The 27,867-nt window shown below is 49.0% G+C and overlaps 2 protein-coding genes across 2 annotated transcripts in view; one reads left to right on the top strand and one right to left on the bottom strand.

Moving 5' to 3' along the window:
• Positions 1–1,250: 1,250 nt before the first annotated feature.
• ADIPOR2 (adiponectin receptor 2) lies at positions 1,251–12,077 on the top strand. The gene is made up of 5 exons (XM_017863258.1): positions 1,251–1,422; positions 3,838–4,024; positions 4,269–4,456; positions 7,303–7,496; positions 9,348–12,077. The coding sequence occupies exons 1-5, from the start codon at positions 1,344–1,346 to the stop codon at positions 9,474–9,476; spliced, it is 777 nt and encodes a 258-aa protein (XP_017718747.1). The 5' UTR covers positions 1,251–1,343; the 3' UTR covers positions 9,477–12,077.
• A 3,143-nt stretch (positions 12,078–15,220) lies between these two features.
• CACNA2D4 (calcium voltage-gated channel auxiliary subunit alpha2delta 4) overlaps positions 15,221–27,867 on the bottom strand; it is a 135,166-nt gene continuing 122,519 nt past the window's right edge. Inside the window, exons 31-39 of the mRNA XM_017862418.1 lie at positions 24,977–25,047; positions 24,448–24,523; positions 23,740–23,792; positions 23,354–23,406; positions 23,037–23,057; positions 20,703–20,820; positions 18,892–19,004; positions 18,522–18,604; positions 15,221–16,980 (exon numbers count right to left, since the gene is read on the bottom strand). Coding sequence (XP_017717907.1) covers positions 16,876–16,980; positions 18,522–18,604; positions 18,892–19,004; positions 20,703–20,820; positions 23,037–23,057; positions 23,354–23,406; positions 23,740–23,792; positions 24,448–24,523; positions 24,977–25,047 — 693 coding nt within the window. The 3' untranslated portion in view covers positions 15,221–16,875. The remainder of the gene's footprint in view (positions 16,981–18,521; positions 18,605–18,891; positions 19,005–20,702; positions 20,821–23,036; positions 23,058–23,353; positions 23,407–23,739; positions 23,793–24,447; positions 24,524–24,976; positions 25,048–27,867) is intronic.

Genomic DNA, 27,867 nt, shown 5'->3' with positions numbered 1-27,867 from the left:
GCAGGAAGGTGGATTAGTCACTAACTGTCCCACAGGAGATAGCCCCTGAGGATAGTCATACTGTCTTTGGAGTAGATGCCAGGAATTACTAACTAATTCATGAAATGCTTTGTGTCATTTTGTTTGATCTTCATGATTTCCTTATGAAGTAACTGAAGCACTATTTTACAAATGAAGGAACTTCAGGTTGGAGGTTTTATAATTAATTAAATCTCATATAGCTAGTTAATGCCAGGGATCCACAATTTTCTGACTCCTGTTCTCTTTCTTTTCTGCTTCATCATATTTGTGCGGTGGGAAGAGAAGAAAGAGTAAGATGGAGAGAGAGATTTTAGCAAAAGGCACAAAAGTGTGATTCTATGTAATTCTGTTTTTACCAATAGGAATATTAAAAATAAAAATGTTCATATTTAATACCACAGGGATTTATCAGGGGTAAAGTCTGTTACATAGGATGAAGGGGGTCTGTATGACTGAGACTTTGGAATCTTCATCCCACCGTTAGCCAGATTGAAACAAAGTTTGAAACCACTGTTTTAGGGCATGTCCTTATACTCTTTCTTTTCCTAAGGTCCCCACTTAAAATACTTTTTTTCTTTCTTCTTTCCTTCCTTCCTTCCTTCTTCCTCCCTTCCTTCCTTCCTCCTTCCTTCCCTTCTTTCTTTCCTTCTCTCTCTCTCTTTCTTTCTTTCTTTCTTTCTTTTCTTTTTCGTTCTCTTTCTTTTCTTTCCTTCCGTCCTTCCTTCCGTCCTTCCTTCCTTTTTTTTTTTTTTTTTTTTTTTGGCAGAGTTTTGCTCTTGTTGCCCAGGCTGGAGTGCACAGTGGCATCATCTCAGCTCACCACAACCTCCACCTCCCGGGTTCAAGCAATTCTCCTGCCTCAGCCTCCCGAACAGGTGGGATTACAGGCATGTGCCACCACGTCCCGCGAATTTTTTGTATTTTTAGTAGAGATAGGGCTTCTCCATGTTGGTCAGGCTGCTCTCGAACTCCTGACCTCAGGTGATCCGCCCACTTCGGCCTCCCAAAGTGCCGGGATTAAAGGCTTGAGCCACCATTCCCGGCAAAATATCTTTTCATCAGTCTTTTAAAGAACTCAGAATATAAGACATTATACATTTTGAGATGTTCGCCTTTTAAAAAATGAATTATTTTTCCCATTATGAAACTGTGGTAAGACATAGTTGTTAGGGATCAGTGTTGCTAAATTGACAAAATCACAAAGATGTTTGATAATACCCCTCTGCCAGGTATGGGAAGGTCGGTGGCGAGTGATCCCTCATGATGTACTACCAGACTGGCTCAAGGATAATGACTTCCTCCTGCATGGACACCGGCCTCCTATGCCTTCTTTCCGGGCCTGTTTTAAGAGCATTTTCAGAATACACACAGAAACAGGCAACATTTGGACACATCTCTTAGGTATGTAATGTCAGTGATGTGATGAGCTGGCGATTCACTGTCTTTCTTTTTATTTTCATGTATTTGATGGTAAGGACAGAACTTCAGACATGTATTTGGATTTGCCATTTTGTTCTCTGAATTTCTAATGATGAATTTTCTCACTGGTTTACTCCTAGGTTATCCTGGTTTGCACTATGATTTTGTTATAACTTAAGTCGTATTTCTCTCTACTAGATTTTCAGATATTGTCCTCAAACCAGGCCAAGTAAAAGTAGTTGCTATACAAAATGTGGTTTCATATTGTAGTAACCACTGAGAAGAAGGTATTATTTAATAGAAGTAATCTGATCTTTTAGAATTCATTACTTATATGCACTGCTAATTTTCAGTTTGGCCTGAAGTAGAATATATGGACTGTAATTTTTTCTCCGTAATGATTGTATATTAAAGAAAGAATACTATAGAGGAAAGAATAGTCTTTCCAACAAATGGTGCTGGGATAGCTGAGCCGTATGTAAAAGAATGATCCCAAACTCGCATATACAAAAGTGAACCCAAAATGGATCAAAGACCCAAACATAAGAGCAAAAACAAAACAAAACAAAAAAAGAGAGCAAAAACTATAAAATCCTTAGGAGAAAACATAGATATAAATCCTTGTGACTTTGGATTAGGTGACTCTTTCTTAGAATTGCCACCAAAGAAAAAATAAAAGTAAAACAAAAGTAAAACATTGGTATATCAAAGTGCATTATCAAGAAAGTGAAAAGACAACCCATAGAGAAGAGAATATTTACAAATCAGCTGGTTGGTAAGGATCTAATAAATAACTCCTACAACTCAACAATAAAGACAGCCGATTTTAAAAATGGGTGAAACATCTGAATAGATGTTCTTCCAGTGAAGATCTAAAATGGCCAATAAGCACATGAAAAGATGTTTATCATCATTAGGCATTTAGGAAAATGCAAATCAAATGTTTTGAGAAATGCAGTGAGAAATCTCACCACTTCACACCCACTAGGATGGCTATAATCAAGAAAATGAAAAATAACAAGTCTTGGCAAGGATGTGGGGAAATTGGAACTTTCATACTTTGCCAGTAGGAATGTGAAATGGGGCAATCCCCATGGAAAAGGCTGGCAGTTCCCCAAAAAGTTAAAGAGTTACCAGAAATCCACTCCTAGTATATTACCCAAGATGACTGAAAACATGTTCACATAAAAGCACGAACACAGAAGTTTATAGCAACATTATTCATAATAGCTAAAAAGTAGAAGCAACCCAGATGGGTATCGACTGGTAATGGATAAACAAAATATGGTATATTCATACACCAGAGTATTATTTAGCTGCAAAAAGGGATGAAGCACTGATACACGCCACAACATGGGTGAGGCTTGAAAACATTTGCTAAGAAGCCAAACACAAAAGGTTACATGTTGTTTGATTCTACATGCATGAAATGTCCAGGACAGGAAAATCCATAAAGACAGATTACTGGTTGTTTAGGGCTGTGAGGAGTGGGGAATGGGGGATGACAGCAGATATAGTACTTCTGTTTGGGGTGATGAAAATATTTTGGAATTAGTGGTGATGGTTGTACAACCTTGTGAATATACTAGTTTCTGGCCTTACTCCTTACTTACCACACATTTGATTTCCATGGTGCCTCTAAGTTCCTGCCTGCTGAGAGGAGAATAGAGAGTCAAATCAAGTTTGTTGCTGACTTCTAATTCAAGGATAATTTTTAATTAAAATGATAATTACTTAACAAATGTTGAACTTGAAATTTCTGTGCCTGCCTTGTGTTAGGTGGCCCTTCCCTAAACAATAGGAACGTGGCATCTTTCTGTGTAGAACAGTTTAGGAATTGGTTAGGAAATGGCCTGAGTAGGCATTTTACTGTCCTTAACTCTTGAATCTCCTGAACCAGCTGATGAGGACCAGAGAAGCAGCATGATGCTCCCTGACAGCTATTGGTAGAGGAAAGCTGTATTTCTTGGCAGGGTTTAGGGGTATTGGAATTCATTGTAAAAACAAAAGCAAAAGCACAATGGACCATTGAAAGCTGGACTATGATGTATGTGCCAAAAACTGTATAAATGAAACTATTCTACATCTAGAGGTAGGAGTGGCTTCTTATCTCTTCTAAGAAGTAGCCACACTGTCTGATTTCTTTTTAGATTATGCCCTTAGATAAGTTTTTATATTCTGTATATTCAGTTTATGAAGCTGAAGTATTTCTGATACCAGCAATGTTGGAAGTAAACCACGATTGTGGATTGGCCTCAGTTACTTGGAAAATTTTTCTCATTGAACTTTTGATTCAGATATTGTTATGATGCTGAAGGATTGAAAACAGAATCATTACATAATATTGTCTCTTTTAAAGGGTGATATTTTATCTATTTTGTGTGCTCTTTTTCCTAGGTTGTGTATTCTTCCTGTGCCTGGGGATCTTTTATATGTTTCGCCCAAATATCTCCTTTGTGGCCCCTCTGCAAGAGAAGGTGGTCTTTGGATTATTTTTCTTAGGAGCCATTCTCTGCCTTTCTTTCTCATGGCTCTTCCACACAGTCTACTGCCACTCAGAGGGGGTCTCCCGGCTCTTCTCTAAGTAAGTATCTGTAAAGTCCGTATTTTGGCCAATGATTTAGAGGTAGTGCATTAGGGAAAAACATTCAGCAGAGCTGGCAGAATTCTTAATATCATCTCATGGAAACTTTTTTTTTTTTTTAAATAGCAACCCAGTTTGGCTCTTAGCTGTTGTTGATGGCTTATGTCATGAGGGATTAATTGGAACCTGTAGTGGCTAGTAATTTTTAAATTACTGCATTAAATGGATTTTTTTTCTATCATAGACTGGATTACTCTGGCATTGCTCTTCTGATTATGGGAAGTTTTGTTCCTTGGCTTTACTATTCCTTCTACTGTAATCCGCAACCCTGCTTCATCTACTTGATTGTCATCTGTGTGCTGGGCATCGCAGCCATTGTAGTCTCCCAGTGGGACATGTTTGCCACCCCTCAGTATCGGGGAGTGAGAGCAGGTAAGAACACTGGAGGGCTCTACATTCGACATTCATTTATTCACTAGTTAAATTCACTATTTATTAAAGTTCTGCCATGTGCCAAACATTATGCTGTGTATTTGTGATGCCAAGATGAAGAAATCACAGTCCTATTGTTGAGGGTTTTTTTTATGTTGTAGTAGTAGTAGTAATAGTAGTAGTTGTTGTTGTCAGTAGTGTTTAGTAATTGTCTTAAAGCATTAGGGTTGAGGGGTCATGGTGAGTATGAGGTGATATAATTTGGGACTGTTACTTACTTGAGTTTATGGCTAACCCCCATCCAGAAAGCGGTAGTGTGTAACTTTTGTAAACAATGATTTTTCTTACTCAGCGTGGAGTGTACTTTTGTAGTGATTCTTTTTTTGTTGTCATTTTCTGTTTTGTTTTGTATTTTTATTTTATAATGGATAATCTGCTTAAGGCTTCACCCCCGTACTGATTGTGTTTTGTTAAAGTAGGCACCATATCTCCCTTCTGATGTAGGGTAAAGGGACTTTTTATATTTAGGATAATGCCTGTTTAGCTGGAGATCATAGAGAAAGCCACAAGGCCCTCAGTGCCTTGGCTGAGTCTTCTTATAGGGTATGGAGTTAGCAGAGATGTTTTTGTCTCCCACTCAGTGTCAAACTCCGTGCCCACTGAGAATGAACAAGGAGTGTTTTTCCTTTCATCCTTAAACCCCCAAAACCATTTAGTATTAAAATCTAAGCCTTGGATCATCTGCAGGTACCTGGAAGGTTAGACACAGAAGTAACTTCATGTCAGTGACCACTGTTACAACACTCTGCCCTCCTCCTTTTTGTGTTCGTATGAGCAAATGAGCATTGGTCAGGGTCCGCTTTCAGCAGTACTTGAGTAGTACAGTGGTGTTAAGCCTGTTTGAGCACATGAGATAAGAACATCTTTGCTGAGTAGAGCTGAGCGTTTTGCTATTTATATACATCAGAAGAACCAAGTTCCTGAGCCTTTGACTTAGAGAATGATAGGCAGAAACCATTAGCAGCCTTTGCTTAGCATGTAGAGGAAAAGAACAAGTGAAGAAATATCATGATAATAATTCCTTAGAGGAGCAGAGGTAGGAAATAGTTTTTCTTTAGGCCTGCTTGGTTCTTATCTTTTGTGAGAACAGCATTGCCATTTTCCTCTTCTCTTTTAGATGCCCATTTTATTTGTGAGTATGCATCCTGTATCTGTGCTTACATATATTGCTGTATACCAGCAGTTTATTTGGTAATGTCCAAAGCAAGTCATAGGCTCTTTATCTGTGGAGAAAGCTTACCAAATGACAGCTTGTTTTGCAAGGGTCATTGTTAACTCTGTGTCAAAATGTAGGAGCAATTAGTTACTGGCTGAGGCAAGGAGTTCCTATGTTGCTTTGGCTGATACACAGGTTTCAAAGTAGATTTAGACTAGTGGCCTTCAAATTTTTTTTTTTCTTCATGACATTTTCTATTACAGTCCTGAACACGTGTATCTATACATAAGTTCATGTATATATAAATTACAAAACTTTAACAAAATAGACTCCACTTATGTTACAGTCTGATATTTTAATTTTATTGTAGTTCATTTAAAAAAATGCTGGTTGAGACTCATTTAATTCATCTTAGAACTTAGGTCATATCTAGAAGTTTAAAAAAACATTACTTCAGATTTCTGGAGGCAGTAAGGCAGTAGGGCTGTGGCTGAGTGATTTGCCGGACTTTTGTACCTGATTGTTATTTAGGGGCCTGGGAGCTTTCAGAAATCTCTCTCACTCTCTCTCATCTTAGTATAGTATTCTCTCCCATCCCCCACCCCCATTAGGTCATTTGTTAAAGGCATTGAACAATTTTTAAGTGCCCAGTTAGAGGTCACAGATTTAGATTAAATTTTTTTTTCTTTTTTCTTTTCTTTTCTTTTTTTTTTGAGATGAAGTTTTGCTTTGTAGTCCAGGCTGGAGTGCAGGGGTGCTATCTTGGCTCCTGACCTCAAGTGATCCGCCTGCCTTGGCCTCCCAAAGTGCTCGGATGACAGGTGTGAGCCACTGCGCCCAGCCCTAGATTCCTATTAAAAATAGGTAATGCCAGGTGATATGATCATTCATTGCCTCTCCACCCCAGGAACGTCTGTTGCTTCAAAGAGAAGATGAGATACGTAAAATAGCTTGTATTGTAACCTGTGTCTGTAAGAGGACAGGCTAGGACAGTTTAAATAAACTCCTGGAGCTGTCCTTTCTGCAAACATTTAGCAACATTAATTCAAAACCCTTGAACACTGCTGACTTACTAAGTTAGACCTCTCTTAGCGAGGCTCCTTGCTTCTTTTTTTTTTTTGAGGCAGAATTTCACTCTTGTTGCCCAAGCTGGAGTGCAATGGTGTGATCTCGGCTCACTGCATCCTCTGCCTCTCGGGTTCAGGCTCAGGCGATTCTCCTGCGTCAGCCTCCTGAGTAGCTGGGATTACAGATGTGCGCTACCATGCCTGGCTACTTTTTGGATGTTTAGTAGAAATGGGGTTTCACCCTGTTAGCCAGGCTGGTCTTGAACTCCTGACCTCAGATGATCTGCCTGCTTTGGCCTCCCAAAGTGCTGGGATGACAGGTGTGAGCCACTGCACCCAGCTGGCTCCTTGCATTTGTAAATCTTTAGAATATAGCTGTGTTGTCTTGTGTGACAGTGTCCTAGAGTTTGAAGAACCTTCTTTTTCCTTTAAAACTGGAAGCTAATTTTGTATGCTACTTGGAAATATTCAGTTTACAGAGTTAATGGGACCGTGCTGTAATATTGACTTCTGGCTCTTTGTTTCTCTTCTGCGTTACTTCACTCTCTTCTTGTGACTCCTAGGAGTGTTTCTGGGCCTGGGCCTGAGTGGAATCATTCCGACCTTGCACTATGTCATCTCGGAGGGGTTCCTCAAGGCTGCCACCATAGGGCAGATAGGCTGGTTGATGCTGATGGCCAGCCTCTACATCACAGGAGCTGCCCTGTATGCTGCCCGGATCCCTGAACGCTTTTTTCCTGGCAAATGTGACATCTGGGTAAGTATGTCAGGGGTGATTGAGTGTGTGTAGGTACCTGCTCGTGGGTTATTGGCATACTGCAGAGTGATGCAATAGAGAAAGTTTTAGACTCAAAGTTAGGAGAGTTGTATTCTGGTTCTTATTCCTTGTTTAGCTGTCTTTCTGTGGACAATAAGTACAGTAATAACTAACATTTAGTGAGCACTTCCTTGATGCTCAGCATAGTACAGAGTGCTTTGCATGGATTACCTCCTTTAATACATTAGCCCTATGTGGTATGATAACTCCTGTTCGTGTCTTCATTTTACAAATCAGGAGACTAAGGCTTAGGGAGGTGAGGCCACTTGTCCAAGCCATGTGGCTATTAAGTGGTAGAACTGGAATTTGAATTAGGCTAATTTTAATATCAGAATCTGTGCTCCTTTTGACAATGGAAAGTCATTTTGCCATTCTTTGTCTCAGTTTCCTTATTTATGAAATGAGGATGATAGACCAGATTTTTACCAGAGTCCTTTTTAGGACCAGATTTCTACCAGGGTCTTTTTTTATACCGAAATTTAGTGATTTGTAATGAGAGACTTGAGTGTATGTATGTCTGGTGGAAGAAGAGGGGTTGTGAAGAAGAGGGATTGTGAAGAAGAGGGAACTGGATTGAACTAGATTGTGGTCATTGGTAAGAGACGACGAAAGAGAGGAGGGAAAAGAAAATATATGGACTGATATAGATAGAAAAACTTACAACCACAGAGGGCCTGAAATATTTTTAACAAGACAAAATTGGAAATATGCTTAATGTGAAATCTGACCTTTGGAATTCTATTCCTCAGCCTATTGCTGATTATTATAGACTAAGCTGATCATCTCATCTCTTTAAAGTTTAGTTTAGCTATCTGTAAAATGAAGAAGATCTTGAACTTAAGCAGTTTTTTTTAGCTTCGAATTAGCTCATTCATCTTTCTGATTGCATCATCATAATTTTGACGTTGGTAAGGAGGGGTTTTTGCCCTTTATCCCCTTTCTTTGGGGAAATTAATCCCCTTTGGTTTCCTGGGAAACATCTCTTGGGATGTGACTTAATTTCTTCTAGTTTTGCTTTCAAAATCAGTGTTTTCTCTTGATAAATCCTGCTTAGCCACTGTACTTTTCATTTTGGGATTATAATGACAGAATAGTGTAATTTTTGAAGTGCAGCAAGCAATTGATTACCCTTCTTGAGATGTGGAATAGCATTCAACAGAACAGGTAAAATCAGAAATAATGTCACTTGCTTGTAGACCAGCTTCTGACTTGTGAAGTAAAAGGGCCTGTTTGCTTAGTTTTTGACAGTTCATCAAATTTCAGAATCGTAGCACTGAAGGAAACTCTGGGGACCATATGTTGTGACATTCCACACACGATCCTGGAATCCTCTTTAGTTTTTCTAATAAGAGAGCAACGTGTAAATGACCATAGCTTTAGTCCTCTTGTCCATGACAAAATGTCCATCAGCAGTGAGTAGGAAAAGGACTGTATGTGTAACCATAGTCCATGGCTAGGTGTCAAGGGATCTTTGGGACCTTTGTGGCCTGTGAGCAAGAGAGTCTGTATGTCATTTGCCACTGGTTTCAGTGTTAAGTGTGTAGATGTTTATGTGTAGAGCTGAGTGGCAGCACCCTGAGTTCTTTGGGAACAGCTGACTTTCAGCTCAGCAGAATGTGATACACCTAATGGATGTTCCAGGATCTGTGGACACCTTGAATTTGAGCTCTGCCACATCCATTCCCTGCCTTCTGCTCAGCGTGAACCAGGATTAAACATTTCTAAGAATCTTTAGCAGTCTTAATAATGTATGGATTTCTGTATCCCCTTCTCTTTTTTTTCCCTCTCCAGTTTCACTCTCATCAGCTGTTTCATATCTTTGTGGTTGCTGGAGCTTTTGTTCACTTCCATGGTGTCTCAAACCTCCAGGAGTTTCGTTTCATGATCGGCGGGGGCTGCAGTGAAGAGGATGCACTGTGATACCTACCAGTAGCCAGGGACTGTGACCCTAAACCAGGGCCTGCAGCACTTGCGGGCCTCCCTGCCGGCTACTGATGCCAGTACCAGAGGAGCCCCAAAACTTTGACAGCCTCGTGGGCTTTGTGACGGCCCAGGGGCTCTGCGTGGTACATGACTGAGAAGAGAAAAACAAAAATAAATCATACCTCAAAGGATGGAATGCATCAATTGGGAGAAAAGGAGACATAGCCCAAACCCTGGCTTATTCTTGGGATCTACTGATTGCGGGCTCTGCAAGACCCTTGGCAAACTGGCTTCTGATCCATATCATATTTATTTGTAGAAGATGGCAAAACAGTTTGGTGGTTCGTTCTTCTCCCTTTCTCTCTCTGTATAACAATAATACAAACCAATTTAGGTGAACGTTTATATCCAGTAAGGGGTGGGAGTGTGATTTTAAATGCTCTTGGGAGAACAAAGAAATTAATGTAAATAAGATTTCTAACTGTTTAAATAAGACTTTATATACATGTTTAAAATGGGGTAAGGGAGGGAGGGAGAATTTTTGTATAGAATGAAACATGCAAGTACCACACACTGTTTGAATTTTGCACAAAAAGTGACTGGAGGAGGCTCAGGTGATAGCCCCAGAATGTACCATGTCTTGGTGCACCAAGGTGCCTTCTAAAGGCTGACATACCTTGGACCCTAATGGGGCAGAGAGTATAGCCCTAGCCCAGTGGTCACATGACCACGGTCAAGCCCAAGAGCCTTTGGGAGATCTGAAGTAGAGGGGAGTGGTATGTGTTTTCTCAGTGGAAGCAGCACACGAATGGCTGACAGGATGTGTTAGATAAAGGCTCTAGTTAGGGTGTCATTGTCATTTGAGAGACTGATGCACTCCTACCAGCTGGTAAAGGGGTGCTGGAGACCACGGAGGAGCCCTGGAAACATTAGCACGGGCTGATCTGGTTATTTCCTGGCATCCCGCTCACTTTTATGGTAAGTCTTATGAGAGGGATGTGACAGTTTTCCATATCCTTGCTGTGGAGCTCTGGAACACTCTCTAAATTTCCCTCTATTAAAAATCACTGCCCTAACTATCCTTCCTCCTTGAGGGAATAGAAATGGACCTTTCTCTGACATAGTTCTTGGCATGGAGCCAGCCACAAATGAGATTCTGACATGTCCAGGTTTCTCCTGAGCTCGTCTACATAGATTGGGAGACCTTTCCTTTGGAAAGATGAGTTTTACCTCTGGTACACTGTCGTGGTAAGCCTGGATGTGACAGACACCTCGACTCTCCTTGAACAAGAAAGCCAGCAGAACTCTTAAAGCCAGTTGTAGTACCAAGTTGTCAGCACTCACTGAACCCCACTTTACAGGGATAGAGTGACATGGCATTTTAAAGACAATGGTATGTTATTGCCAGGGAGTGAGGTACAAGACAGTGGCTCATGTCCCAGGCCTAACCTGATACGGTGTCAGAGAAAGTGGTGGGGAAAGGATCTGGTTTATGGAATTCTGATCTTGGCCCATAGGTGAACCACCAAAATAGCGCTTGAGTCTTAGGTTACTGTCATCAAAGACTTGGGATGACTCCATTATATCCTGGGATTGTGGGTATTAGAACTAAACATGGAGGTCCTGAGCATGGGGACTGGCATCCTCAGTAGGTGTCTGGGAATATAGGAAGGGCCTCCTATTCAATAGAGTTTTCTCAGTTATTTTCCTCCCTTGCCCTTCCAATCTCCAGCAAAAGCTGGGATCCAGGAAGAAAGAATCCAGTGTAGAAGTTGAGAAGAACTTGAGCGTTTTGGTTCTGGATAAGGTCACTGCCCTAGGTGCTAGGTGGACCGAGCAAAAGACTCAGTGGATGAACTGATGCAGTGCCTGACAGAATAAAGAACAGTATTAATCCCTTTGAGAAAGCATAGTCCAGCAGGACAGTGGCCATTTGGACAGAAGCCCACTTAGTTTCTTGGGAGCAACAGCATAGATCAGAAGCCAGACTTGCTCTTTGGTCATGCCCTTTGGGATACAGGGTACAGGTGCAGCCGTGTCACAACACCAACAGAAGTAGCAGCTCTCTGGGTGCAGTCACCCACACCCCAAAGCTGGAAGGATCTGGTTCAACATAGCACAAACCCTTAGGAAAAATGAAATTAACATCACTGATGTGTAATCCAGTAAAATCTCCCTCTTTTGGGTGTGTATGTGGGCATGTGTGTGCCCATTTCTATGTGTGTCTACGTGCAACTCACTACCAACAGCCTCATGTGCACTTGACCTGACAGTGCTCGCTGAGAACTCTCACCAGGTTGGCGCCTGAATGCCTTACTCTCAGCACTCAGAGGCTTGCTTGCTCTGTGCAGATTTTTAATTTTCTTTTTTGGCCCTAGGCTGGTTGGGACCTCTACAGCTTCATTCTTTCACCATTAAATAGTGGCCTTTTTCAGTATTTTCCCTCTTCCCCTTTATAAATTGCTAAAGCCACAAAGCACATTTTTGGGGATCATAGAAGGTTGGGGTTCCAGAAGGGCATCTGTGTGATGGTTCCATTGATGTGGGGTTTCCCTACTTGCTGTATTTTCAGTTTCTAATAAAAAGAACCAAATGAAATATGACCCTCTGTTGTGTGTTTTTTATTGCCGTTCAGCTTACCTCCCCTTAGCTTTTGGCACTTTTTTGAAGCTCTGATGTAGACACTGAGATTTAAGAAATATTTGGAAACTTGCCATTTGGGATGCACAAATTAAAGTGCTCATGCCCAACTCCTGTTTCCTAACTCAAGCTTTCATTAACTTGGACCAGGTTTAGAATGGAGGGGAGAGCAGCCCTAAGAGGCAGTTCTTACTTATTGTTGAAGTTTATAAAAATAGTCTCTAATGTAACACTTGATGTCAAGGGATGTGTTAGAGAACTGTCAGTGTCACATGATCATACTCAACCCTCTGAGCCAGTCAGGAGTATATTCACTCTCATTTTATACAGAGGGAAACTGAAGCTTAGGAATTTTAAGAATGACTCTAGTGCCGGCACTGTATTGGAGAAAAGAGTGAAGAGAAAATTTGAGAAAACTTTTTTTTTTTTTTTTTTGTTTCGCTGGAGTCGGCGCAGTCGTCGCCTTCTGATCGCGCCCACAAGGGGCTGGAGGCGCAGTGGGCCGGATTCCGCAGCTTCACTGCAAGCTCCGCCCTTTCCCGGGGTTTACGGCCATTTCTCCCTGCGCGGTCAGCCTTCCCGACTGTCAGGCTTGGATAACAGACAGCCGGGCCCCACCCCATCCCGGTCAGCCTCGGGCTAGTTTTTGTATTTTTTGAGGTAGAGACGGGCGTTTACACCCTACGTTGTTAGCCCAGGATGGCCTCGGATCTTCCTTGAAGTCCCTCGTGAAGCAGCCCCCGCGTCTCGGCCTCCCAAAGTGCTGGGCTTACCAGGCAGAGCCGGGGGCAACCGGAGCCGAGGAAACCTTCCCTGTATTTATGTACTTAGTTAAACGACGTCTTCTATGTACCACTGGACTTAAAAGGTTTTGAGTTCAGTTTAAGTTCATTAACCTAGTCCCTTCTATATAAGAAGAGGATCTGGTTCAAGTTGGTGTTTGAAATAAAAAATTCCAACCCATTTGCCTTAGGTAAATTTAGTTTTTGGAAGGGCATTTCCAGTATTGGGATAAAATGTTCATTCTGAATTCTCATTTTTAAGTATAGATTTAACGTTAGAGTGTTCCATACCTTATCTGGGCATAGACACTGGATTATTTCCTGCTTTTGACAAACAATATTAGCTGAAGCCTACTAATAACCCACTTTGTCTTTTCCTAGTCTCTTACTAAAAGGTATCTGAGCTGGGGTTGGTGGCTGATGCCTGTAATCCCAGCACTTTGGAAGGCTGAGGTGGGCAGATCAAAAGGTCAGGAGTTCCAGACCAGCCTGGACAACATGGTGAAACCCCGTCTCTACTAAAAATTAGCTGGGTGTGGTGGCAGGCACCTGTAATCCCAGCTACTCGGGAGGCTGAGGCAGGAGAATCGCTTGAACCTGGGAGGTGGAGGTTGCAGTGAGCTGAGACCACACCACAGCACTTCAGCCTGGGTGACAGAGCGAGACTCCATCTCATTAAAAAAAACAAACAGTATCTGTATGGTTCCTGATACTCAGGTGATGTGATGTGGATGTTGTAGAGGAAGTAGATAAGGACAAGTTTGGATTCTGACTACAGAGTGCTAGGCTCTGGGTGCCTAGAGAAGCCTCTGGGCAATGTTACTTTAAAATTATCCCGGAAACAACATCCTCTTCTTGAATATTCGGCTTCAATTGTAGTGTTTCATTTTGTCCTCCCCTCAGAGGGCATGAACAATTTGCTAGCCAGCACCGCCCCCCAGCCCCCACCAACACCCTATCTAATGTACAAATCTTTCTGCCTTCAGCTGGTGAAACAAGGGCAGCCTGGCGGGCTCATGTAGAGGCTGCTTATGATGGCATGAGGCAGGAAGGAAGCTTCATATACGGTGGCCTCTTGTCACTGCCATCCTACTGTACCACCGTCCCTACCCTGCTACGCTACCTGGAAATGAAAAAGCGTAACTTCAGATCTTGGTTGTGCCATTTGCCATGTAGCTTGTCTAGCCTCGGTGTTCTGTCAAAATGAGGCCAAGGATACATCCTCTAGATCCCTCACTGAGATGCTGTGGCTCCTACAGATTCTTTGCTCAAACTTTTCCAGTGAATGGCTGGGGTTTCTGCCAAACCCTCACTCCAATTCCGTCCTTTTGTGGACTTCATTTATTTTTCTGGCCTTATGTTGTGCCCACTTTCTTGCCTCCCTCCCACCCCCTGAACCAAAACTTCACTGAGCTTTATGAAGTGGTTGAAGCATTTTCGAAAGCTCTTCTATTGAAATACACAACAGTATTAGGTGGATTTAGTAGTTAACATATCCTTGGTACTGAGGAAGGAGGATCTGGCAGCATCCTTAAGTTCCTGGTCCTCCAAAGGTGTACAACATAAGATTTCAAAATTCCGCATTCAAGTTTATTAAATGACTTAGGTTCCAACTTCATGCCTCTGAAAGCAGGTGATGGGCTTTAGAGTGAGCCAGGCTGCCACCTGCTGTCCTGTAGTGGTTCTGCTGAAAGTAGAAAAGGAGGAATCGTTCTGAGCTTCAAAGGCAAAACTTAACGAGAGTATTTTGTTCTCCAAAGTAGAGAAGGTTACTTTATCAGAAACGGGTTTTCCTTCCAATGGTCTTGAAAGGGATTCCCCTTGGCCATGCGGAGACATGGGGCCCAGAGGAAGCAGACAAAACAAGGCCAGAAGCTGCTCCAGCTTCCTAAGCTTGGCTTTTTACGAGTTGATAAATTTGCCTGAAAGTGCTCTTCCTGTTTGGGTGGGGAAGATAAGCCTTCCAAAAGATAACACTGGGTTATTGTCCTAGAGAGACTGCTGGTTGGTGTCTGTGAGTTGGTAGTTGGGGTCAAATGCAGTTGGAGGTCAGAATGTGCCTTAATGCTGAAGAATGAACAGCAGGTGGGCGGCCACAGCCTTGGCAGGGAGTGGCAGGGCGAGAGAGTGCTCACCCTGCTGTGCGCAGCACAGGTGGGGCCTCGTGACACATGGTTGGGACACTCAGTGATGGCAGCCCAGGGGCGGGAAAGGGCTCCTTGCTGCTTTTTTAACCCTGCTGGGCTTGCTGGACACCTTACTGTTCCTGGCATCTAAATTGTAATTTCTTTGTCCCCACCTCCATGAAACAAGGTAATGTAACGATAGCAGTTAGCATGTATTTATTTAGCGTTTACTATAGGCCAGGCAGTTTCATGCATGTTACGTGAATATATCACATTCAATCTTCACAATACTCTTCCAATAATTTGGAGGCAATTTTCAACTCTGCTGCAGTTTCTATAATATGGGACGTACCCACTTTCAGGAGGCTGTTGTGAGGATGGAATGAGCTGAAATATGTTATTCGGTACGTGTAAACCTTAGCTGTTCTAGCATTATTCTGCCACTTAAGCTGGCTTCTCCAAGCTGCAGTGTCTTCTGCTGTAAGGGGGCATTACTACCGCCCTCACAGGGTTGTTGCAAGACATGACTAAGAGTGACATTCTGTAACCTACAATGTAAGTGTGTTTTACAGAGTTGGCATTTGGCCTACTCTAGAGGCAAGTTAGGGCTATTTGCTGGTAGGAAACTTGAACAGCTTGTACTTTGAAGTGTGGAGGCTGAGGGTGATGGAGGAGCAGGGGGAAGGGCCCCCAAATCCCTGCATACTATCCATGCCCATCACAGGAGTTTGTTAAACGGAAAGATTTGAGGCCTCTCCCAAATTTCTCCATGGTTTTGCCCTTAATGTTGCTCTCACTGTGGAGACTGTTGTCACCTGGGATCCAGGTCTTGGGGTTTGGTGGCGGGAGGAAGCGGCAGGGCCTTGGGACCCTGGGGGAGATGTGTGTGCGCTGGGGGTGAGTTCCCCGATAGACCTTCCCTCTCAGTGGACCCTGCTTAGCAAGTTGGAATGTTCCCACAAGTTCCAACCCTAAGGATTTCACTCCGGGGACAGAGTCAAGTAGATTCTTTTGTAAATCATTGGCCAGAAAAAGAGCACAATGACTGCTCTTTTTCACTATTTGACAGCTGTTTTTGCCGTCCCCTGAATGTACATCAATTTCCATGCAGCAATTGGATGGCTCAGCCTGTTGGCTTTTCATAGACGCAAACTTTCCTTTAGGGCTTTGTAAAGAAGTTTTGGGAAGTTCTTCAATAGTAGCAGTTCGGGGACATCACATGCAGCCCTGCCGATATTTCCTGAACGGATTTCATTCCTTTCTCAGTCTTGACCATTCCCTTACCCAACCCCCACCCCAACACAGTCAAAACCTTTTTGAGCATCAGCTAGGAAAGTGAGCTGCCTTCCACCCTGACCCTCACTTTGGGGAATCTATGCTTTAGTTGGGGCACGTTCTTGCTTTAGCCTCCTCTCTGCATTTGGCCTCATTCTGCTGCTTTTTGTCAGTGCCCGGAAGTCCTTAGGTTCTACCAGAGACCCCTCTGACAGAAAGGGTCAGGCTGGGTCTGGACTCGGGAGTACAGGGGAACTAAGTTATTTCGTCTTGTTCCAAGCTGAGCTCACGCTGGCTTCCCGAAGAGGAGACAGGAAGGTTAGGTTAGAAGTATGCTCATTTTGAGACCTAGGGCGGATGGTACCGGGCACCATGAAGCGTCTTGAAAGTGGTGCCAGGGGACTGGTTTCTTGTTCCAACAAGCATTCTCTGGAGGCCACCAGCCCAGGATTGAGAGGAGCATTGGCCTGGGGGTGACCCGACTGCAGTTAGCTGCATCCCATGTCCGTGCTGACTTTTTGGAATGGCTCTGGAAGGATCCCCTTGCCAAAACACAGGTCAGGCTAGGTGGTGTCACCGCAGGAGGTGGGGCAGTAGCCCCCAGACACACAGAGGCAGCAGGAGTAGGGGCAGCGAGGCTGAGGTGTCCGAGGCGCCGCCGCAGTCCTGGGCATTCTCCTGCGAACCCAGAGCAGAGGTGAGAGGGCAGCACTCAGAAGGGGACCCTCGAAAAGGGAGGGGCTTCCACCACGAATGGGGCCAAAATCCTGGGGAAAGCGGAGTTTCAGAAAGCAGGGGAAGCACTGCTACCTTTCTTAGACCCCTCCCTTGTGGGGGAAAAGCCAAGGCTGGCCCCGCAGCCTGGGAAGGGGGCACCAGCCTTCTCTGCTTGCCCCCAGGCTTGGAGTGGCTACGGGGTCATCCTCTCAGAATGGCTTCAGGGAAGTCCTCAACTCTGGGAGTGATGGGGATTATTGTCCCAGCAGACGGGACCGGGTATGAAGCGCCCGGCTCAGGGCCTGACACCTGGGTCTCGGTTCTGGATCCGTTCCAGCCACTATGACTGTCATCCACATGACGGCCTCCTCACATTGCTCAGATCATTCCGAACCAAGCGTAGCGGGAATGAGGACAAGATGGGAAAACTGCATTCTAATTCACCTAGCACCCAAACCCTAGGAAGCGTGGCTCTTTGTTAAAGCACCTTTGGATCCTGGTTGACTTCGTATTTTAATGACATAGGGCTGTGCTGTGTTTTCACACCACCACTTCAACAAATGTGAAGGGTTTTTCCCACCCCACTCTCTGGACACCAACTGGGTGTCTGTCCTGAAATTCAATTCAAGTCTGACACTATCGAGACTTAGCATTAGATCCCGCAAGTTACAGGGCTCAGTCCCACAAGGTGGCCCTCACCTCAGATGCTAATCGCAAGCCCCAGGTCTGCTGTCCTTCTGACAGGCTGGCTGTAAATCTAGGGTTCCCATGACCCCGTCTCAGGCTCCGTGATCTGTGAGCGTGGCTCACTAAGCTCAGGAAGGTGCTTCCCTCACCATGACCGGTTTATTATAAAGGACGCAGCTCAGGCAGCTGAGTGGAAGAGACACATAGGCCAAGGCATGGGGTGCGCAGAGCTCCCACACCCTTTCACCAACTCGGACACTCTCCAAATACCATTGCTCAGGGATTTCATGGAGGCTTTGTTACGACAGGCACGATGGATTACATCTTTGGCCATTGGTGATCAACTCAATCTCCAGCCCCCTTCCTTTCCCAGAAGCTGGGCGTTGGAGCCAAAAGTCCCAACCCTCTAATCCTGCCCTGGTGTTTCCTGTGGCCAGCCCCCATCCTGTCTAGGGCCCCCCGCCACCAGTCATCTAATTCGCATTCAAAGATACCCCTATCATTCCAAAGGTCTTAGAGGCACCTGCGAAGGAACCAGGGACTAAGACCAAACACTGTACCGAAAGATGCACCTATCACCCTCATCATTCAGGAAATAACAAGTGTTTTAGGAGCTTGCCAGGAATCAGGACAAAGACCAAATATCTGTTTCTTATTATACCACAGTGTCACAGGGCATAAACGCAAATATCTCCCCCGAAGAGCACAGGCACAGGTGTGTTCATTGGCATGCTCCTGTCTGCAGGGCACAGACCCAGGCACACAGGGCTTGGGGGTGAAGATCCAGCCCACCCTCGACCCGCCTCAACCTTTACCTCTGGATGGAAGGCGTGGCAGGAGTCTGGTCGCCTGCGGAGCTTCTGGGAGCGCATCCGCTCACATTTGACAGAGGCATTATGTGCAGAAGCCACTGTTAAGGTCAGTATCTCAGGACCGGAGCCCATTCTGAAGACTGGAACAAGGTCTGGAAGAACCTGCTCTGGTGCCACCAGTTGCCCTGCAAGCAGCTTTGGGGTCAGGAGGCAGCACCGGGGCCCAGGGAAGGGTTAGAGAACAAATAACGGAGCCCCGTGGAGGACAGACTGGTGGTGGAGGAGGCTGGCCCCGCTGCTCAAAATCTGAGCCCCACAGACACCTCCTACAGCCCCGCCCCCACCGCACACATCCCCGAGGACTGCAGGATATATTTGACTTCTGTGGCCTCCTGCAGCACTGGCGGGAAGATGCTGCAGTCACAGGTGGGGTCTGTCACCAGGAGGAGGAGGTTACTGTTGGGAATCTGTTGCACCACAAATACCCTGCAGCAAAGAAAGGGAGTCGAGGACGGCTCCGTGGCGACCACGAGAAGGGCTTCTAGGGAAGGAACTTCTGGAGACTTTAGTGTGGAGTTAGGATGGCAGGGAAGCCCGGAACCAAGAGGCAGTGCGGGTCGGGGCAGCTACGGGAACCGGCCCGGGCAGATGGTTCAGTTCTACTGGCTTTCCCCACAAGCCTTTGCTGCTGCATTTCCTTTCCTAGCAGATTGGAGAAAGTGAGGAAGTCCAAACTGGGCCGCTTTGGAGAGTGCAGAGTTGTTATTAATATATGCAGGGACAACAGGCGTCAGTCAAGACCATCCAGAGCAAATGGGAGGGGCGGCAACACTTGCTTTGGGTGAGGGTGGCGGGGGCAGGCCTGGGCGAAGCGGCAGTGCTGGAGCTTGGCCACCAGGTGGCGCGGTGGTCCCGCGCTCGGCGAGGCCGCCCTGCGAGGAGTGGCGCGGAGTGGGGCGGAGCCCGCCCACCGGGCCCACGGCCTTCCCAGCAGTCCCAGCGGCCGCCTGCCGAGCGCCTCCGCCGGACGGGTGGTCTCCCACGTCCACACGTGCACACCACAGCCATGTACACTCTAAGCCTTCATGGCTCTCCATGAGGCTGCTATTGTGCCCATTTTGTGGATGAGCAAACGGAGACGAGAGCAGGCGAAGTCACTGGCCCACGGTCAGGAGCCAGGAAGAGCAGAGCCAGTTTTAAACTCAGGTCTCTCTACTCTGAGGCCCTCGCTTCCCTCCGAGACCGCGGCTCTGTCCTCGCACCGAGCCTTGGAGACTAGTGCACAGGGGACGCGCATCTCAACCCTCAACCCTGCACAGAACCCGGGGAGACACCCGCGCGGCATGACGCGCAGGAGGGGGAGAAGGGAGCCCCTGTGCCAGCGCCGCAGGGGCCGCATTGTTCAATGGGGTGCCACGGCCTGGGGGTCTGGCTGAGGCGACCCTCGAGGAGGCCGCTGCGTTCCCGGGGTGGGGTCCTCCCGGGCTCGGCGGCGGGGGTCAGCAGGAGAGACCCTTCCGTCCGGCCTCCCTGCCTCCCCGGGCCAGGGCGGGTTGTAACTAGCGGCTTCCACACAGCAGGAAGCCTGACCGGGCTGCTGTCCGCGCTCTGGGCCTGGAGCCTCCTGAGGTGGGCACACGGCAGAGGTGGGCACACGGCAGAGCAGGGCCGCGCCATACAGGCGGGGACTGTGCCCAGCGCTCCGCTTCCTCCCAAGGCTCCCAGCGGCCCGAGGACATCGCACACTTTCCGGCTTCTCTTCTCGCACCTCCCTCTGCCTTCCAAGTGCTCCCAGTGCAGCTCAGCCGCGGGCACTGGCACCGCCCTGGGGCCCGGCCTGTGCCCGAGCAGGGGTGGGGGAGACCCGCTGAAGGGCCCTCGCCCAGAGACGCCGCGGGGTGACGGCCGCGGTCCTGGTGGGGTGGGGTGGGGCGGGCTCGCCACCTCTCCCCGCTCCCCTACGGCAGCGCCCCCGGCGGTCCCGGTCCCCAGCGTCCTGCCCGCCGCAGACCTTCCGCCTCCTGCGTGTCTCCTGCCCGGAGGACGGCGGGGGAAGACCCTGGAGCGCGGGCTCGCGCCTGGAAGCTCCGCCTCCTCCCTGGGGGTGCCGGGCCCCGCCCGGACTTCCGTCTCGCGAGGGAGGGAGGAGTGTGGCGGGACGCGCAGCGCCGCCCGGGGCCTTACTTCTGGCAGGGCCCGCACTCGATGATCCCGTTGGCCTCCCGGATGGCCGGCTGGTACACGAACACGGGGTACTCGGTGTCGCAGGGCTGCAGCTGGTCCTGCTTCTTCTGTTTGTGGGCTGCGGGCAGAGAAGCGACATCAGGCCACTGAAGGGGCCTCGGAGGGCATGGCCTGGGGTGACCTCGCCTCAGCACTCCCAGGGCCAGAGTCCCCCCGAGTCCATCTGCAGATGGTCCCTCCTCAGGCAGTTCTCGGGACCCGTGTGGAGGCGCCGGTGGGGGTGAAGGGAGGGGAAGGCACAGAGTGGCTTCACACGGGGGGCGCCGCAGGGGCCCTGGGTCTCGGTGGAGGGAAAGGCTTGCTCTCTGAGAGCCTGGCCCTCGCTGTGAGCTGGGGGCGGTGCGCCATCGCCAGGGCTCCTTCCAGCACTCAGATCCCGGGGAGGGTCTGAGCGGGGAGCAGAAGCAGGAGGGGCACCAAGGGGTGGTTTGGGGGTACTTAGGCCCACCACCCTCCCCTCACTGTGGACAGACCTAGCGCAGTTCCTGGGCAATCCTGCCCTCCTCTCCCGCATAGCCAGGCCCACCTGAGCGCCTGGGGTGGGGGCAGCCGGGCAGGTGGGCTCCAGGCCTGGGCTGCCGAAGCCCAGAAGGCACAGCCGCCTGGCGCGGGGCTCCTTGGGGGCAGTGCGATTTGCCCTAGCTCCCTGGGACAAGGACAGTGGACTCAACCGAAGGCAGAGGCGAGTGCCTCAGCCCCGCTCTGGGGGACCCAAGTCTGTTCCCTCCTGGAGCCTCCTGAGGTGGGCACGTGGCAGAGCAGGGCCCCGCCGCATAGGCGGGGACTGTGCCCAGCGCTCCTGTTCCTCCCAAGGCTCTCTGCGTGGCCCTTCTGTTCTCAGGGCCTGGCCGTGGCCCCCAGGGATAGACCTAGAGGTGGGGGGCACAAGTGTGAGCTACCTTTCCAGGCTCATGTGGGGTCCTACAGGACAGCATGGATCTCCTCAACTTCCAGACCCAGAAACTTCCAGCCAGAGCTCCAAACCCAGAGGGGAGGGACACCAGCCGGCATGCAGAAAACCTCGCTGAGAAGGGCAAGCCCACAGCGGCCAGGGCTGTGAGTTTTGTCCCCAGGGCTGGGCACAGAGGCCTGACAACGGCAGGGTTGAGTGGCGTCCCCAAGGTCACACAGTGGACGGGGCTGCAGCACCTACACCCCGGCCTGGGACTCCAAGTCCAGTGCTCCTTCACTGAGGACACTGACACCTGGCAGGCCAGGCGGAGGAGCTCCAGGGGACAGGTGCCCCAGAGAAGAGAAATTCTGAGTAGGCAGATTGAGGGGGATCATCCTCAAGATGCAGCTGCTGACAGAGGGGACAGTGTCCCCACCCCACGGTGAAGCCCTGTGTTTCTGCGCAGGGGGTGGGGACCTGCTTCTAAGTGACACAGCGTTCCTGGTTCCTGTCACTGACACCTATTGACTGCAAACACCCCAGAGCAGCCCCACCCAGTCGATCATGGGTGTGAGTCCAGGAGTCTGGAGACACAGCCCTAACCACCCTGAGCCGAGGGGCAGAAGAAGCCCCAAGCCGAGGCCAGCAGGAGAGAGAAAAGAGCAAGCCAGAGAGGGGACCACAGCAGAGATGAAGAGATGGGATAAGCTGGGGACAGCCCAGGTGGTGGGAGGTTTTGGAACCCCGTGGCAAAGGTACTATGAACACGGAGGAGCTGAGCAGAGCCCACTGAGGCAGATGGCCTCCTGTGGTCATGGAGTGCCCAGGCGCCCGGGCAGTGAGTGCTTTGAAAGGCCAGGCTCATTGCCGCCCTGTGCGTGTGGCCAGAGCCACCGGGCTTTGTGTTGGGGCCTCTCATGGTCGCTGCCTCTGGGGGACTTTGTCCTCAGACACAGGGTCCCAGAGGGGAATCGTCCTGAGCGCTTCCTGGGACATCTGGAACCAGGAGTCCCGCTGAGGGCTGGCGATGCCCAGTCTACGGTGCCGCTCTTTGCTTCTCCAAGGGGTGGGCTGGCGGTTGCTCACTCATATTGGCTCATGGCCACCCGGCCACACCACCCTTCCTCTTGGAATCTTACATGTTCTCACCCAAGGGGAGGCTGGAGTTTCTCATTTTCCCTGGGGCCTGACTGTCCTCGTGTGAGATGAGATCTGGGCTAGACTCCCCAGTCCCCCAACCCCCAGGAACGGTGCTTTAAACCGGGACAGCTCAGCCTGCTTGGGGTCATTCCTGGGACGGGTCATGGAGGGCGGGTTCTTTGTAGCTCCTGCTGCGTCCCCAACCCACCGCCAGCAGGGATTGCCTCAGCAGAACTACTTACAGTGATGGAAGACACTTTTGGCTGGCCGGGACATGAGCCCAGCACAGGGTGAACACGGCACAGGAAGAACATGGTGGCACAGGAGGGCAGGATGTCATGGGGTGGTGATGATGGCACATGGAGTGGCGGTGTCCCAAGATGATGTCACACACAGAGCCAGGAGTGAGGGAGGTGATGAGAGAAGGCCACGCAGGGTGAGATGTGAACAACGATGCGCCTGTCCCCACTGTCACCCACCCCACGGGGAATGGTCTCACATGAGTGGACCAAAATGCCACTGCTCTTCAGCACATGGCCTTGCCGCTCCATGCACTCACCCTCAGCCCCTCTGTCGTACCAGGAGCCCCAGACGCTCCACTCCAGCAGGAACCTGTAGGACACAGGACTGAATCTCGGAGACCTCTGAACCCTCCTGACCTGGGTTACAAGGGGCTGGAGTATCCCTGACAGCCCCCGGCCCATCCCCTCTCCTCTAGGACACCCTCTTCCCTGCTTGAGAGCTCTGGGGTGAGCGGTGAGGTCCCTCCCAGGGGCAGCGTGCAGGGAGGAGGTGGTGTCCATGCCCAGGGGTTGTGCCCTCCTTCCCTGGGTTCTGGTAGCAAGTGGGTTGTCCTGGAGACCTTGCAGCTCCCTGCTCAAGGACACCCTCCTAAGCCACCCTTGCATGCAGCCCTCCGCCAGCCCTATGTCTACCCCCACTCACAGCACCAGCTCCTGCAGCAGCCACCTGGTCGCCGTCAAGAAGGCAGAAATTGGCTGGGAAGGAGAGAGTGCACACCACTCACACCTAGGTCCAAGGCTGAGTGTCCCCCCACACCCCAGCACCACCCTCAGAGAGACCAGAGAGTGGGCTGCCCTGCCACTGGGAGCGGGGGCGGCAGAGCACAGGCCTGCAACCCAGCACCACCATTCCCCCTCTTACCTCCACCTGGCCCTGCAGGTAGTGAGCTAAGCTGGGAAGGGAAATGGCCTATTGAAGGTCAGAACGTCTCAGGGGTGGGGTTGGGACATGCCCCCCTCCCAGGAGATGAAGTCAAGGTCCTCATCCTGGTGCTGTACTTTGCTGAGGATCCCTGGGTGATCAAGTGGCAAAGGTGTTCAGGGGCTGGAGGCCTGGGGGGCAGGTTGCTCTCTCTGTCTCCGCCAGAGGCCCTGTTAATGTCACAGCTACCAGAGGGCAGTCCCTTTTGAGCCCCGAATGCCATTTTGACCCACCAGGCCTGCCTCTGGAGGCGACTGAGAAGCAGTGGGCTCTTGAGCAGAAGTGGCTCTGAGCAGAAGGTGGAGATGGTCAAGGTAGGGCCCTGGGGCCAGACACCCAAGGTGGGTGAGAACAAGGACCAGTGACCTCATTCCAGGAGAGGGCAGAGGACTGGCTGGCTGGCAGAGGGAAGGGCTGGGTGACACTCACGCTGACCAGGGGCTGGGCCGCGCTGTGGTGGTGACTTGAGGGTTTGCACATGGCCTGATAGTCATACATGGTCACTCTGAAAATCAGACGCAGGCTGTGATGAGTCCGAAGCGACCCCCACACCTTGCCCCTGCCTCAGGAGGCTTTACTAGCAGAGCGCCCATTTACCACAATTCCCAAAGGAACCTGAGCTAGGACAGCAGATCAGAAGACAGTTCATGCTGAAAATTACATGTCTGCACTTGGAATGGTTTAAAGACAATGAAGAGCAAATGGCTTGCCCTCTGAGTTGGACGGTTTTCCCTCTAGGGTCTGACCTGCGGGGTCCCTCCCAGGGATGCCCACATGACCTTAAGCCCTCCCCACATCATGTTGATGCCCTGGCTCCATAAAGATTGCTTTTGGAGCTCTTTAGGGGCACCCACTGTGGGATTTGGAGGTCAGGATCCCGAGATCCGCTTGGGCCACTTAGCATCAGCTCTCGGTTTGCTATGTCTATTTGGACGGGGGAGGAGTGTGCCCCACTTACTGGCTGAACACCCCCATGCTGAGCAGCTGGGTCATGACAGCACCATCCACCTCCCCCAGAAATCTTCCCGTCTGTGAGGGAGGGAGAGCAGAGAGAGAGGGAGGGAGAGAGATGGAGCAGGATGGAGCCTTCTGAGTCCAGCATTACTTTTTTAGCTCAGGTCGAGGCTTTTGGTGCCTGTCGGGCTTTCCCGCTAAATGCCTCTCAGCATCATCCAGCTGAAACCTTCCACCCACGCCCCTCTCCGGTCCTGGCTCCCTCCTTACCGTCCAGCCTGCTGCTTTCCAGGCCAGCTGACTATGAGACCAGCCTAGAGGTTGCAATATGATTTTTAAATGGTACAGTATTCCTTGGAACAATTCTGTGTGAATCACTTGCAGCAAGGTTAAAGAATGTTTTATGAAACTGGATTTGTTGTACGTGCTGTGTGTGTGTGGGGTCAGATATAAAACACGTTTACACGTTTCTGCAGGTGAAGGTCAAAAGCAGCACCTGTCTCGTGCACACTGGTATCCTCATCCTCCCAGTGTGAGAGGGCTGGTGTCGCTTTTGATGTCCCTCCATCACCTCCCACAATCAGTGTGCCCTGTGGATAGGTCATTTGTCCCCTCCACAACAATGACCTAACCAGATCCCTTGCCCTGTCTCCACTGCCCACCTGCCCTCCTCACTGACCTCTCCCCTAGTCCCTGTGGCACTGCCAGAGTCATCTTCCTCAAATGCAGCATGAATGGGTCACTCTCGTCTTCACTTCCAAAAAACAAACAGGACCCTCCCTCCTGCCCTGGCTCCCCTTTCGTTGTCCATCAGCCAGTGTTTTGTGGCTTCTGTGCCCTGTGCCAGGCAGCGGCCCCCTAGCTGGCTGAGAATGGCCTCAGGCCCCCCATCGTGCCACCTCTCATGGCCTCTGTACCTGCCTTGGCCTATTGAGTCTGCCGTTTCTCAGCAGGGCAGGGTGGCAGAGCTTGGGCTTTGGTGTTGGATTTCAACTTGAATGTAGGCTGTCTTTAAAGATTGGGGATAGCGTGTGTCCGGCATGTGGCTCCCAGTAAATACTTGAAAAATGGCAGCCACTGTTAGGAGGAGAGGTCTGGGGTCCGGCTTGGCTGTTCTCCCTGCCTTGATTACCCTTTCTCTGTCCTCACGCCAAGGAAATTTTTTCCTCACCCTCGCTGGGAAGTCTTTCGATTCTAACTTTTCCAGCCAGAACGATGCCTTCCTCTGCACACTGGCAGCCTGTGACCTGCATGCCCATGCAGTCCCAGTCTCACTCTGCCAGATAAGATATTTGGTAGAAAACTGTCTGAGAACAGGACCATGTCTTACTCATCTCTGAATTCCCCAAAGTGTCTTGGTACCTGGACATACTCAGTCAGTGTGGAATTTTGGTAGGGAAGGGAGGTGGGAACCAAGCTGAGAGCCATGTCAGGTTCTTCATGGAGATCTTTCTAGCTGCCAGGGCCCAAAATGATGACATGTGTGATAACTACCAATAAAAATAAATGCAAGGCTGGTACAGGAGCTGAGGCACATGGGTCTGGCCAATCTCAAGGAAAGGTAGGCATTGTCTGGGTGCCCAGCTGGGGCCTGCCCTGGGCAGCCAAGTAGACTCCAGCAAGCCTTCTGAAGGGAACAGAGATTTATTCCAGACAAGGGCTAGTCAGAATGCACAACTCCTGAACACCCAGTGAAAAATCAGAGAAGTTCTCTCTCAAATAAGAGGTGATGGTGCAGCTTCAGGACAATAACCCCAGTACTATGCCCATGGTTCATAATGCTCTGACCTATAATCAGCCAATATGGGGCCACAGGTCCCCAGATGCACCCACGCCAGGAATCCGGGATGAAGCCAGGAAGTATTACTTTCCAAATCGGAATTAAATAACAAAACAGAGTCTTTACCTCCTACAGTATTTCCTGTATAAGTGGAAACAGCTGACTTATAAAATTAAAACGTAAGGATGCAACCCACTAAAAATGCATGGCAAATTATAATCTAAAAATGGACAGGTCAATTACAAAAGTAAGCAGGAGGAAAACAGAGGCAGACAAAGGTACTCAGACTTGCCTGTCTACATTCTGCTAGCTCTTCACCTGGAATAGCCTGCACCAAAAACGATTTCATAACACCTTTTATTCACAAGGCACTCAGCAGGTGAGTCTGATGCAAAAATGAATGAAATGGACACCAATCAAGAGCTTCAGACTAGTTTGCACGGACAGACAGGGAACACACAAACTCTCAGACAGGGCTGGCTGATAACCGGCACCTCCTACAGTGGCGGAAAGGAGTGGGAACCCAAAGCCCTGGTAGGCTGCATGGAAGAAGGCAGTGGACATGGCAGGGAGACAGCAGGGAGGGTCAAGGGCATTCCAGGGACAGAACAGCACATGGGAATGTGAAAGGCATTGAATTCCCACCTGTTCAAGGTGCAGCCCTAAAGCTCTCCCTGGTGCCTCCAGCTAAACTCTCTCAGCTGGGGCTTGCTTTTTGCTATTCTAGTTTCTCTCTCTCTCTCTCTCTCTCTCTCTCTCTCTCTCTCTGTGTGTGTGTGTGTGTTTCCTCCGTCACTCCCTCACCTGACAGCAGGATTCTAGAGGACAGAAATCCACCTCTGTCCCACGGCACCACACCATGTCCTGTTTACAGTTATTATTCCATGCATATTTGCTGAAGGAATGTGTGAGGGAATGAATGACCCGACTCTTCTGCTCCCTGGGAAAGTGCAGCGGGGTGGAGACAAGGCTTCTGACGAGATTGGTCTTAATTCCTACAAGCCTGTCCCATTCTCCTTCCTAATTCCAGGCTTATTCACTAACAACCCTGTTGTTTAGACTTCTGAGAAGTCCCTGAGAGCAAGGATGTGTATCCTGGACACTAGAAAATGTAT

This window comes from Rhinopithecus bieti, unplaced genomic scaffold (assembly GCF_001698545.2).
Source record: "Rhinopithecus bieti isolate Rb0 unplaced genomic scaffold, ASM169854v2 scaffold_2654, whole genome shotgun sequence".
Lineage (NCBI taxonomy): Eukaryota > Metazoa > Chordata > Mammalia > Primates > Cercopithecidae > Rhinopithecus > Rhinopithecus bieti.
Note: the sequence above shows the minus strand (reverse complement) of the source record. Positions and strands in the feature narration are given on the sequence as shown.